Here is a 14556-nt window from a genome sequence, read left to right on the forward strand (position 1 = left end):
TGTAAACTTCTCTCACAAGTAGTTGCTGCACTATAATTTACTGCTTAACTAAGACTATAAACCACAGGAAGGAAAGGCTCTTCAGAGTTGTAATGCCCCTAGCTTCAGCATGTGCTAGGAAATATCTGACTGTTTTTAAAGTGTTATCACCCTGCCTTTTCTCTTACTCAGTATCTGTTTTGCTTATTTCTTTGATCTCTAAAACTTAATAATAGTAATTAATCATAGTAATTATTAAATACTTATTAAGATATTAAATATTTACACTTTTAATCCTCAATTATCCTGATAACTCAGTATGTTATATACTTTACATTTTTTTTCAAAAACTATTGAGGATCTGTGAGTCTTAGTAAATTTCTCATATTTATACAGCTTGTTAACAACAGAACTCTGTCTTAAACCATCAGCTTCTGACTCCAAGTTTATTACTTTTGACTACATCACAGTTTGCCTACATTTGTATTTACTGTGATGATTGTCCACTTATAAAGCAAACTTGCATGAAGTGAAGTGAAAGTCGCTCAGTCGTGTCCGACTCTGCAACCCCATGGATTATGCAGTCCATGGAATTCTCCAGGCCAGAATATTGGAGTAGGTAGTCTTTTCCTTCTTCACGGGATCTTCCCAACCCAGGGATTGAACCCAGGTCTCCTGTATTGCAGACAGATTCTTTACCAGCTGAGCCACAAAGGAAGCCCAAGAATACTGGAGCAGGTAGCCTATGCCTTCTCCAGTGGATCTTCTCGACTCAGGAATCAAACCAGGGTCTCTTGCATTGCAGGCAGATTATTTGCCAACTGAGCTAATTTCCATACTTCATCTAATTGGATTCTGATAGCAGCAGTTTAAGTTATATTGAAAGGTGATTATTGTGTACTCATTTTACAGGTACGGAAATTTAATTCTTGAAGAGATAAAGAATGTTTCTAGGCTAACACTTGTTTCATAGCCAAAGCAGGTTATCAAGCAAGGTTTATTGATACAAAACAACCATTTTTTTTAAATTTTAAAAATACTAAATTCTAGATTTTAAATTTTATGAGTATTTGTTCTATTGGGACCTATCTGGAACTAATTATTTTGCACTTTTGTTATCTTGTATCATTTAGATATTATCATGGTAATGTTGTACAATAAACCTCACAATACTGTGCAATAAATAACCATAATACTTCTGTGATCATAATCAAATACATAACTTTTGCTCACAAGTTTTCAGGACTTCTGGACTGTTCTTATGGTCTTGGCTGGTCTTGCTTATACTGTATGATCAGCGTCAGGTCAGGTAGGCTGATTGTGATCAGCAGATTAGGTTCTGCTGATTGTGGCAGTTCTCTCCCATGCTCGCTGTCAGATAGTCTCTTAAGATAAATTCATGTCTCTCCGCATTTAATCACCCAAACACATATTTTTAATGTGCTGTGCAGAGCTCCCTAAAGTAGATTCATCTCCAGTGAAAAAAATCGCCAGTGACTCTCCTACATGAAGGGTGGCCCTCACCTTCTAGTCTGAGACCTGGTGTGTATTATATCTTATCTGATACTAGATGTCAGGGACAGCATAATGAGTGAGACTGACAAGATCCTTTTTTAAGAGAGTTTATAATCCAGTGAGTAAGGGCAATAGCAAACAGGGAAATACTGATTTTAAATTGTACTCTAAAGAGAATAAACAGGCTATAGTGAAATAGAATAATGAAGATGTGATTTTATTAGGTAACTGATCAGGGAAGACATGTCTGAGGAAATGAGATTAAAAAGAAGCCAAAGTGACTTCCCAGGTGACTCAGATGGTAAAGAATCTGCCTGCTGGGTGGGAGACCCAGGTTCGATCCCAGGGTTTGGAGATCCCCTGGAGAAGGAAATGGCAATCCACTCAAATATTCTTGTCTGGGAAACCCCTTTGACAGAGGAGCCTGGCTTGCTACAGTCCATGGGCTCACAAAGAGTTGGACATGACTGAGCAACTAACACACGCATAATAAGAACAGTATACCTGGTTACAGTTGACAAAAATCCAGTTCAAATGAAGTGCAATAGAGTTAAGTGTGTTTGCCCAGGGGATTTGAAGAAAGGAGGTGGGCTTAGGGAAAACTGGAACTATGGGTTTGAATGTCCTTAGGATATGGCCTTTCTCCTGGTCATCAGTTTCCGTTTCTGAGGCTTTTTTTCTCTTCTCCTACAATACTGCAAGTAGACTTAAAGTACAAGGACATGAACGGGCAATACTAAAGAAATTCTTTCTCCTCAACTTGAAAACTTCTCTGGAAGTTTAAAAACCCATCTCCCTGACTTAGATCTTATATCCACCTCTTAGGCCAACCATTGTGGCTAGGAGTGATTATAATAGCTCACATTCACAAACATGTATGGACTTGGGATAGTAAAAAGGTTCCCTAAAAAAAAAGCATAAAAGGTTGACAGTAACATGGAAACAGGAGAAATCTTACTGAGCCTGGGTCCCTCCCTCAAAATGTATATTCATAAAGCAGAATTCATGTCTAACACACAGTATGTCCAATAGTAGAGGACTTGATACTTTTCAAAATGGTAATTTTAGTAACTTTTGAGTATTAAAACATTCTTTTTTATGTACAAAAATATAAAACTTTAATCTCATATCTGTTTTCAAAGCTTCTTCTCTTTCTTCCAGGTCTGGTCCAGGATTAAAAAACTAGTGAGGGAAAAGTTATATATATGATTTTCTTGGGTTTTCTAGAAAGCCTCCATCTTCCTAATTATAAGCCCAGTAATTATCTTCATAGAAATTGTCTTTTGTTGGTTCTCTCTCCTTTGTGAATCTAGAGTCATGTGATGAGCTAAAAGTGACAGAGCTAGTTTTATTCACTTAGCAATTTCTGTGACAATATTTCTAAAGTTTGAGCTGTCAGTTTAAACTACACTAAAACAGAAAATCTCATATTCTGTCTTGTAATTGCAGCAATTCTTCTATTTTAAAGTCAGAAGCAGGTGTGTAAAAATTCAAGGAACAAAAAAACATTTATAGATCATTTTAATAAATACAAATAAACCTAAGTTTTTCAAGATTCTTTTAAATTTTGGATTACAAGAAATAGCTCCTCTAATGACAGAAAATTCATAATAAATTGTGCTTTTAAATAAATAGATCTTGACCCCAAGTACTTTATTATTTACTAAAGCATATAAATATTTCCATATGCCTGTTAACATAAATCTATTTTCAGATCCTTTTGAAGCATTCATCATCTTTTCTATTCGCCATGAGATCAGAAAGATTGATCTTCATAAAAGAGACTATAGTCTACTTGTTCCTGGATTGAGAAACACAATAGCACTTGACTTCCACTTCAATCAAAGTTTACTTTATTGGACAGATGTTGTAGAAGACAGAATATACCGGGGCAAGCTTTCTGAAAGTGGAGGTACCTCCATTACAATTTTGACTTCATGGTGGGATTAATTTCTAACTGAAAATTTCAGGAAAAAATATGGTGTAATCAGAAGGAAGCTTGATTACTCTTTCGTTTCTTATCTTCTCCCCCATATGTGGAAATCCAGGGGTGTGAAGTATGTGTGACTATGTTGGAGTGGGGTAGAGGCCTATACTATTCACAGCATTTTCAAATTGTGAGCATTTTGGTGCGTATTCAATGGTGAAATTTATTTACAAGAGGAAAACGACTGTCTTCTAATTACTATATATAATTTTTGTGAGTTAAAATAGCTTTTGTTTTTTTAATGGTTTTCATCTTCTAGCATCATTCAAAGAAATAATAGATTATTACAAAGATTGTTAATATGAGCTAAACAAGTTTTCCCATAATTTGGCATCTCTTTTTCCAATCTAGGTTTTCCTAGGCAAGACCTTGAGATAAATATATGTCATAATTCTCTTGAAAATCTTAGATTTGTATAACATTCCAAAGGCCAGGTATTTCTATCAAAATCTAAATTCCTCCTTAAATCACCATTACAATTTTGCAAAATGAAGTGTTCAAACATAATGTAATTATGATGTGTGAATCTGTGTCTTATATTACAAAGTATCGATTTCAATTTCAAATGATGGGTTTAGATCCATGATTTTACATGGTTAACTGTTTAAAAAAAATGCACTATTAACATGTCTAACAAAAGCATTGGCAATGTCATAGATTATAAAGTGTTAATTCCAAAAGAAATGAAGGACATAAATAAAAATAGTTCTGGGTATTACCCAATTGTTTATTTTTATTTAAACCACACTACAGGCTTCTTCCTTTATTTTCAAACATGTTATATTCTACAAGTCAAAATACAACTCAGAAATGTTATATTGGCTCAGAAATCTGTTGGAGGGGATATAATTTGAGGATTATTTTTAAGCCTAAATGCCATAACATCGATCTTTTCAGTCATGCTCTAAAAGAGTAGCTGCTGACTGGCTCGATGCAGATTGCCTCAGGTGGACTTTTTATTCTTCCCTGAAGATCAATGTTTGAATTACATCACACTGATTTTAACCAGCAAGTCATTTTCATTTCCAAAATTCTTGTTCTGCCTAAAAAATCAGAAAAATGACATAACTTTTTTGCAACCTAAACATTGTTATTAGCCTCAGAGTTGTTTAAAAATTCTGTTATGCTGTCACTGAAAAGATTTAAGAGATTGAAAATCTCTGCTGGGAAACATCATTAATTCTAAATTTGGGGCCAACTTAACGTCTCTCTGTGTCAGGTAACACTTTTACACTATATCTCTCAAAGTTAATATAATGTTAAATACTTCATACTGCTGATAAGGACCCCTTTTCCTTAGTGCTTAATGGGTCACTTGAATGTATGCAAGTGTTGGTTTCTCTCTTTTTGTAGGTGTCAGTGCTATTGAAGTGGTTGTGGAACATGGCCTGGCTACCCCAGAAGGATTGACTGTTGACTGGATAGCAGGCAACATATACTGGATAGACAGCAATCTGGACCAAATTGAAGTGGCCAAACTAGATGGCTCCTTAAGAACTACACTCATTGCAGGAGCTATGGAACACCCCAGGGCCATCGCTTTGGACCCAAGATTTGGGTAAAGAAGTTTGCCTTTCATAGATTCACTTTGGCATAAATAATTACCTTCAAAATTAATATTGGATTCAATTTTCTCATAAATTAGAAGTCTAAGTGCTTATTTTGTGTATGTAAATATATGTATGTATATACTTGTGGGTGGTTGTATATATAGATGCATGTTTATATTTACATCTACAATTATGCACGTGTACTCAGTCACTCAGTCACACTGAACTTTTTGTGACCCTATGCACTGTAGCCAGCCAGGTTCCTCTGTATATGGGATTTTCCAGGCAACAGTACTTGAGTGGGTTGCCATGTCCTTCTCTAGGGGATCTCCCTGACCCAGGGATCGAACCTTGGTCTTCTGCATTGCAAATAGATTCTTTTACGATCTGAGCCACCAGGAAAGCCCATGTATATATCAACCAATTTTAGATTATCACCATGAATTTGATATAAAATTGCTTACATAGGTACTTTTAAAGGAGAGAACTTTTCTTTTTTCCTAAATATGGTCATTAGGCCCTTTTGTAATATCTTGTAACTCTATTTTGAAGCAGTAATTTAATGAATTCATTTTTGACCTGCCAAAGAGATGCTGTAATTTTCTCTAATGGTTGCAAACCACAGGACCAGTCTTCAGTCCAAACAGTCACAAGTGTTAACCACCTCACCCTTTATCTGTATTTGTATGTACTTGGAGATAGTTTGAAAGAGAATTAGATTAAACTTGAAGGAATCCAATGGTGAGATGCTGGCTATAGGGACATTTAAAACAAGACGCATTATTCTGGAAGACAAAGTCAAAAGTATATTCCAGATTATTGCCTGAGTTTCCCTTCAGTATTTTGTGAAAGACGAGAAGAGAGACAGTGGATTTGGGGCCAGAAAATAAGGGTCCAGCACTGCTCAGTCACTTATCCTCTGGGGAACCTATTCAAGTGTATTATCTTCCTTTAGATTTCCATATTCTCTTTTGCACATCAGGAACAATAATGTCTCTTAATTAGATTGTTTTTGGGGAGATAGAATGTGAAATATAATGTATAACTCTTCTATATTGGGATATTTTGTTATTACTGTTGATTATTTATTTTATATCCAAAATTATCATCAAGTCTAAAGGATGATAGAAAGGAAAATTTTTTTGGCTCTGTACTTTTAAGTAATACACAACCTAGGAAGGACCAAGAAGGATGGAGGTCAGAAAGGAGAATCAGTCAGGAGGGATTTGAATGAGATGCAGAAGAGAAAAGGGAACCTGTGTTTAAATCAGCTTCCTGGTCCACACACTGTTCTTTGTGCACTGTTTTATGTGCAACCCAGAAATCAAGAGCTTGGGAATTTTGTTTGTTCTCCTTTTCCTCAATTCAGATATAGACATTAAAGGGGCAAGGTAGCTTGTGTAGAGCAAGGTTGCTGGTTTCAAACTGGCAACTGTCATTGTTTTGTTTGTTTTACCTTCCACAGTGTTTTGCATTTATTTGACTTAGTTGCCAAAATTTAAAATTTTGAAAGATTTGGAATCCAGTTCTAGATTTCTGGCTTCTTTTGAAAACGTAGGGAGATCTGTCAACAACCAACAGAGCAGTAGCAAACCTTTTAGGCTGAAGGTGTGTCCTCCAGTTTATACGGTTTATGCTTTGCCCATTTCACCCATTAACTCCTGTGATAACAGTTAACTAGAAGGAGATCAGGTGTGTTTTATGCGAAATTTCCTTCTCAAACAGACTCTTCCTGAGGGTGCAAGTAGATGGCCCACTTTGACATTTTACTTCCCACAGAGGTCTGCCATCAACAGAGGTTTTTACCCTCAAGGTAATAGCTACTGGTGTGGAATTTTTCACAACTTAGACATACCTATTTGGTAACTGCAGCTTATCTGCATGAGAAACTTTCTGTATAAGGGAAAGCAATATTTTGGAGAAAGTGATAATTTTAGCAAGTGTACCATTATGTTAGGAGAACTCTGACTGCTTCCCAAAATACAAAGGGCACACACAGAGAAGAAAACAAACACATAAAACAGGTGTATAAAATTTTTGAAAATAGCCTGATCAAACAAAGCAGTAGATCTGGGAATTGAAGCTTCATTTTCTATAGCTTTGAATTGACAATGCTTAGAATAAACTTATTTATCTCAGTTTGTTTGGGGAATAGCTAACCTGAGAGAAGAAAAAGAAAACAGAAATGCAAAACAAACACAATCCACAAATACTATTTATATGAAAATATTAAGCACTATTTCAATGATGTAAGGGAATTTCCAGAAGTAAAACAGTTTCTAAGAGTTGAAAATTAGGACAGAAAGCTAGCCTCCAGGGAGGGAAAACCTGATAATGCTTCTGAGAAAAGTTGATGTCTTCCCTTGCTAATTGCTACTGCAAACTTGTGAGGCTAATTAAGATAATTACAGTGGTAATAATTTTATTTAACAGGTGAAGAAATAATGCTTGGAAAATTGTTTCTGGTGTGAATGACCAAAGTTCAAATGACGGTACCAATTTACTTAACTCTCTGAATAAATGAAAAGTTTATAGGTTTATCATAATATAATAGAATTTTTATTATTTAAAATTACTTTATAAAAGATTGGCATGGATAAAATATGAGGTTCATGTAAACACCTTTAGAGCTTAGTTGTAAATTTAAATTTAAAATGTAGCAATTAATTTTAAAAATGTAATGCAAATATTAAAATGCTTTCAAATTTATTGTATATTTTGGTAAAAAGTTCATAGACACTTGTAAACATTGGACTTTTCATAAAACTGCTGCTGCTGCTGCTGCTGTGTCGCTTCAGTCGTGTCCAACTCTGTGCGACCCCATAGACGGAGAGCATAGTAAAAGTAACTATTCCCTCTTCCTCAAATTATTCATGAAATACGTAAGGAGACTGAGAATCAAAGTTATGGGATCTCCAAAGACATTTATATTCTTTTGGAAAATTTTAATTTTAAGATAAAGACACTGGATAATTTTTTGAGAAATATAGTATAATTTGTATAATTGTATAGTATAATTGTATAATTACTGTTGCCTTTCCTACTAAATTGTAAGCTTTTTGATGGCAGTTACTTCCAAATCTATGAAATCTTTCTCTGCCCTTTTGTATCAGTGTTCTCAATAAGTACTCGTTAAGTAAAGTAATGCATATGAATAGACCTTCTGTTTACATGAAACTTATAGGAATTCAAGATACACCTTAAAGATACAGCAATGTATCTTTACAGCTAGTGGGCAATAGCTGTAAAGCCCAATAGCTGTTACTGGCAATAGCTTTGCCAGTAAAATACAGCTAATGGGCACCACTATTATATTCTTTGACAATGACGAATGAAAGAAAAAGTTTGCAACCAGCCACTTTGCTCCCTAAGCCCAGCTAGGAAAAAAAGCAGGTTATATACCATTAGCCACATGTTTACATCACACGAGCTTCCTAAAAGAACCAAGGTCTTTGTGACCTTTTTTTTTTTTAACAAATGCCAAAAAAGACATGTTTTTAATTGACTACTTTGGTTCCTTAACATGGAATCCACAGGCCTTCTTCTGATGTTTTAAGATATATTTGCAAAAAAAAAAAAAAAAGATATATTTGCTACCATGTCACATTTCTGCAGTATTCTAGGTTTTGACCCAGTGTCCCAGGTAACAAGTTATTCCAAGATGCTAAATTAGGGATCTTAGGAAGGAGCCATTTCTCTTTCTATCCATTTTAAAGGAATACACGTATTGCTAAGGTGACCTGAAGCAGTACATGAATCTCCTGTAAACATCAAGCTTATTGTTAGAGAGTAACAAGCACCAAGGAGTTCAGAATCTTACAGGGCACTCACTTCAGTTCTCGAACTTTCGTTGCCTTTATGCTCCTTCAGATGCACAGTGTCTTCCTGATGAACTGCTGGTATTTAATTTTCATGCAGTGTAATAACTGGACTCTGCTGTAACAATTGCAGTTAGTGAAAGCAGACATATCATTATGAAGATTAGTAAGACATCTAAATAAAATTTTAACTTAATCTGGGAGCATTTCTAAATGAAACTAATAAAAACATTGTTGGTTTTAGATGACCTAAAGATTATAGATAAGCAAGCTCTCTTTTTGCCACGGTCCTTTATTTTTACCTTTTGCATCTTGACCTGAAGATGATAATAGCCCTTTTGTACCTGTGATGGTACAAGTTGTTCATGGTCCATTGACCCAATTTAATCCTGATACACACTAACCTGTGAATCCAGGAACTGTAGATCAGTGGACTGTAGTCTCTTTTTTAAAAGCAATCATGGTTGAACATTTTCATACATCTTATAAGGAGGGCTATTCAGTCTTTGTATACTTGAAGAAATAATGTAGTCATTGTAATGCTAATACATTTTAAACATAAAAAGAAAGTAATAAGGGAAAAACGATTTTTTAAAAAACCACATAGTAAAGTGTACAAAAGAGTGCCTAGAACTTTATAAAACAATGATCCTTAAAATCAAGTTTTAAGATTGATTGTAAACTGACTTATGCAAGGTTAAGAACATTTTTAGAGGTGCTAATTCTAGGATATGTAATTATACAAGGTGTTGAAAATTTCCCACCTAAGTTAATGAAAAATTAGAACTATAGTGACCACTACAGAAGAAATAGCTTAGCCCTGCTATATTCAGTGAAGAAATGAAGGGACCACTTATTTTATAATTCCTAAAAGAGTCGCAGGCCATGTATTTTGGTCCACTGGAAATATACACTTGAAAGTCTTCAGTACCTATTTGTAGTGAACCTACGTATAGAGAATGCAGAATTGCAGGGCTACTTATTTGCACATTGTGATTGATACAACACCATAAGATAGAAAGCTAAAAGAGAGATATCAATTTTCTATTTGTTAAACAAGCAAAAGACAATGCTTCAGAAGCCTTTGGGTCATCAGTCTAGTTGCCTGGAGAATCCCAGGGGCGGCGGAGCCTGGTGGGCTGCCATCCATGGGGTCACACAGAGTCAGACACTACTGAAGCGACTTAGCAGCAGCAGCAGCATCAGTCTAGAGTTTGGAGTACAGCGTTGTCCAGATCTGTGCTGTGCTTGGTTACTTAGTCCTGTCCTACTCTTTGTGACCCTCTGGACTGTAGCCCACCAGGCTCCTCTGTCCATGGAATTCTCCAGGCAAGAATACTGGAGTCAGTTGCCATGCCCTCCTCCAGGGGATCTTCCCAACCCAGGGATTGAACCCCAGTCTCCCACATTGTGGTCTATCTACTCTCAAATTCACTATGTTTGTTTTCAGGGATTATTTTTCCTAATCTCCTTCAGATTTGCATATCTCTACTTTACCTTGTTTTTCAAGATATCATAATGAATTTGATTAATGCTGTGCTGATCTTGTTTCTATTTTAAATTGTATTTTCTTAATGATAACTTTAAAGCGTAGCTGACAAATAACAACCTGGTGGCCATGAAAAGATGTGTACATCCAAAATTAAATTTGAAGTGAGACACATAATTCATTTTATATTTACTGTTTTCAAGAAGGATATTCCTCTACTTAACCATATAGCTTACCAGCTTTATAATAATTAATCTTTGTTTTATTTAGTATTTATTTTTAAGGCAACAAATTATATATGAAATAGCTTATAAGTAATACATATGTTGGACTTCCCTGGTGGCTCAGATAATAAAGAATCTGCCTGCAATGCAAAAGACCCAGGTTTATTCCCTGGGTCTGGAAGATCCCTTGGAGAAAATTATGGCAACCTACTCCAGTATTCTTGCCTGGAGAATTCCATGGACAGAGGAGCCTGGTGGGCTACAATCCATGGGGTCCAAAGAATTGGACACAACTGAGTGACTAATACACACACAATATATATATGTTATTGATATTTCCAGGTAATTAGTATTTTCTCATGTAAACAATCCTATCTTTAAACAATAGTCTTTTCAGGAAAAAAAATATTCCCCAAAACAAGATTTTATAAATTATCCCTGATACTTATAAAATTTTTTTTCTATTAATTTAATTTTGGATTTGTTACACTTTTGAATACTTATACAGAAATTTTCAAATATATGAAGTAGAAAGAATGGTAAAATAAGTTCCCTAGTATTTATCACCCAGCTTCAACAATGATATTGCCTTCTAATGTAATAATGTTCATCTTTATCCTTCCCTAACAACTTACTTATCAGATATTTGGTGGTTAGACAATTAATAATTTAGGTATTATTTTTGTGGGTATGTTCCCATCCCTAGAGCTGTAGAAAGCTGTCCATTAAACAAGCAAACACAAATTTAATATAAATAATTTTTTGAGAAATTTTGTGTGGGATAAACCTATTCCTGTGACCTAGTTCTTTAAGTTTTTTCATAGCTTTAACTCATGCTTACTTTATAAAACTAATCTACCTTCACATACATGATATTGTAACATTTAAACATTAATATTAGTATTAATCCCCAACCTCTCTCTCTTTCTGTGTGTGTGTGTGTTCCCGTTTGTTTAATAGTTTTAAATGACTTTGAAATTTTGCTTTTAAAAAATGTTCTGTGTGTAAATGTATGTGGATGCTTGTGCAAACACAAAAGTCTTCTGTGTGCCAGGCATTCTGTGTGCTAAATTGTTTACATCTATTACCTCATCAAATATTCCTTCAGTGGTACTGTGAAAATTTTTATGTACAGATGAGCAAATGGAGTCTGAGTTAAGTATGCTCTAATTAGTGACATATTCTAACCTTGGTTCCAAGCTTGTCTGACACAAAACATATACATTGTTATTCAACATTGATGCAATTATTTAATAACATTTTTGGAATGTCTGGTGCTTAGGTTGTAAGGGAACCTGCAGTCTCTTCAAGAAGATAGGTTCATTTCCTATCCTGCCCACCATGTGCTTTTAACATACATATCAAATAAATTTATTATATGATATTTTGTGTTGTCATCTAATCCTTTCATATTTGTAATTTCTATATCCTATAAGAGACTATGTACCTCTCAGATATTGAAATCATAATGAATACTTAGTTTACATCACTGCACATTTCTTTAAATAGATATAATACATTTTTTAACAGAGAAGAAATCTTGAATTGCATTTTGAAATTTTGTTCCAAAGGATTGTTTCCATTTTCCCAATCCATATACCTAAGGATTATATAGCAAACCTATCAGTCAGTTCAGTTGCTTAGTTGTGTCTGACTCTTTGTGATCCCATGGACTGCAGCACGCCAGGCTTCCCTGTCTATCACCACCTCTCGAAGCTTACTCAAACTCATGTCCATCAAGTCAGTGATGCCATCCAACCATCTCATCCTCTGTTGTCCCCTTCTCCTCCCACCTTCAATCTTTCCCAGCATCAGGGTCTTTTCAAACGAGTCAGTTCTTCGCCTTAAGTGGCCAAAGTATTGGAATTTCAACTTCAGCATCAGTCCTTACAATGAATATTCAGGACTGATTTCCTTTAGGATTGACTGGTTGGATCTCCTTGCAGGCCACACTATATACAACTATAATGAAGCCAAGTTTATTTTTGCCAGTAACTTTACCATTTCTGATCAAAAGGTTGTCAGAACTGATGATAGGAAAATATATTGAACTGTCACTGTCTCTCCAGTTCTGTGTGTTCTTTCCTCCCAAATCTCCATGCTACTCATTCGCGTTGTTTCTACTACTAAGGTATAGAGAAGGTACAAAGAAGGCAACTACTATTTTTTGATTACCAGCCATTTTCCTACTTCCATACCAAATGCTTTCCCTTTGTTATTTAGTGTCAATGACATTAAAACATTAGATGTTAAAAACATAAAGTCAGCAGTTAAAGTATCCATTTTCCCAACTTCATCTGCCACTTGCTAGCCATGTAACCGGGTCAAGCAATTCAACTTTTCTAAGCTTGTTTTCTCATCTATAAACATGGATAACTTTAGCCATGGCTTCATGAAGAATTAAATGAGATAATCTGCATAAAGTTCTGAAAATAAGTATTTAGTGTATAGTAAGCACTCAAAAAGAAATCATTAGCTAGTTGTAATGACTGCAGAATTGTTGTGTAACTGTTATATATATACAACTGAAACATGCATGAGCAGTTTAAGCCACTATCAATTAAACATAAACTCTCCATTACCTAATAGTCTTAGAAATCAAATGCACAACATAAAACATTTGATGCCTAATGTGTGGAACTGTTCATATACTGTGAATTTGTAGAGTTACAAAGAGTATTTAGAAAAAAAAAAGAGAGTATTATAAAAATGCATGTATGTGTAAATCAAAGTATCTGATGTCCTACTGTTTTCCCTCTGCATCCTCTATCATATGATCTGTTCCATTCATGTGAATCTAAATGTCATCTCCATGCAGAATACTTTCAAATTCATGTCTACAGTTCTGATGCCTTCTCTGAATTTCACCCTGACATACCACACAGCTTCCTGGAAATCTCCTTTTTATGTCTTAAATCTCAAGGTGAAAAAATTGAAAACTGTATTTTTGATTGCTCTCCACACCCATCCATACTCAATCCCAGGTCTTAAAATGCATTTCTCTTGCATTTTTTTTTTTTTCCATTTCACTTAATGGATCCCTTGTACACCCTCTGCCTGTCCTTACCCTTGAGCTTGCCAAGACAAGGAACACAGCCACCTGTAATTCTGTTCTCTACTTCATTCCCTACATCCAATACTCATTTAGTCCTGGAAGTCAGTTCTACCTCTTGGAATAAGGGCTTCCCTTGTAGGTCAGTTGGTAAAGAATCTGCCTATAGTGCAGGAGACCTAGGTTCAATCCCTGGGTCAGGAAGATCCCCTGGAGAAGGAAACGGCAACTCACTCCAGTATTCTTGCCTGGAGAATCCCATGGACAGAGGAGCCTGGTAAACTACAGTCCATGGGGCCTCAAGAGTTGGACACGACTTAGCAACTAAACTACTACAAACTACTTGAAATAAAATATTCCTTGAACCCATTCACTTCTCTTCACTGATACCACCATATTTGCCTGGTCCTTTAAAATAACTATCTGATGTATCCATTCTCCTGACTCAGCATAATGAAGTTGTATATATGATGCCATATTTCTTTCCTGCTTAAATATGAGATAAGGCAAAACCCAAATGACTGCCATATCTAAAAAGATCCATTATATCACCCTCTTCAATTTCATATATTTCCCCTTTATCCTCACTGCCATATTTCTAATACAGTAGCCTCATTTCTGTTCCTCAGTCACCCACTTTCTTTCCCTCATTAAGACTTTTGTTTCTACCATTTATTCTTCTTGTCATGCTCTGCTCATCTCTCAGATTCAGTCTAAATGTTACCTTCTCAAACTGCTTTTTTCCCCGCTGATTATCTTCTCAAAGTATTTTACTTACCTACTACTCAGTCTCATAACAAAATTATTCTTGAATATATTTCAGAAGCTGTAGTTATATATTCCAGCATTTGTTTAGTCTGTCTCTTGCTCTGGGCTCTGAGCCCCATGAGGCTAGATAATGCATCTGTTTCACGTGTGATTGTTTACCTAGCCAGTGCCTAG

General features: G+C 35.3%; 1 protein-coding gene across 1 annotated transcript in view; it reads left to right on the forward strand.

Annotated features, from left to right (window-relative positions):
* The window catches only part of LRP1B (LDL receptor related protein 1B), a 2167013-nt gene that overhangs the window by 1419383 nt on the left and 733074 nt on the right, over positions 1-14556 (forward strand). The window contains exons 24-25 of the mRNA XM_070768349.1: positions 3209-3406; positions 4835-5039. Coding sequence (XP_070624450.1) covers positions 3209-3406; positions 4835-5039 — 403 coding nt within the window. The remainder of the gene's footprint in view (positions 1-3208; positions 3407-4834; positions 5040-14556) is intronic.

The sequence above is a fragment of the Bos indicus genome, chromosome 2 (assembly GCF_029378745.1).
Source record: "Bos indicus isolate NIAB-ARS_2022 breed Sahiwal x Tharparkar chromosome 2, NIAB-ARS_B.indTharparkar_mat_pri_1.0, whole genome shotgun sequence".
Lineage (NCBI taxonomy): Eukaryota > Metazoa > Chordata > Mammalia > Artiodactyla > Bovidae > Bos > Bos indicus.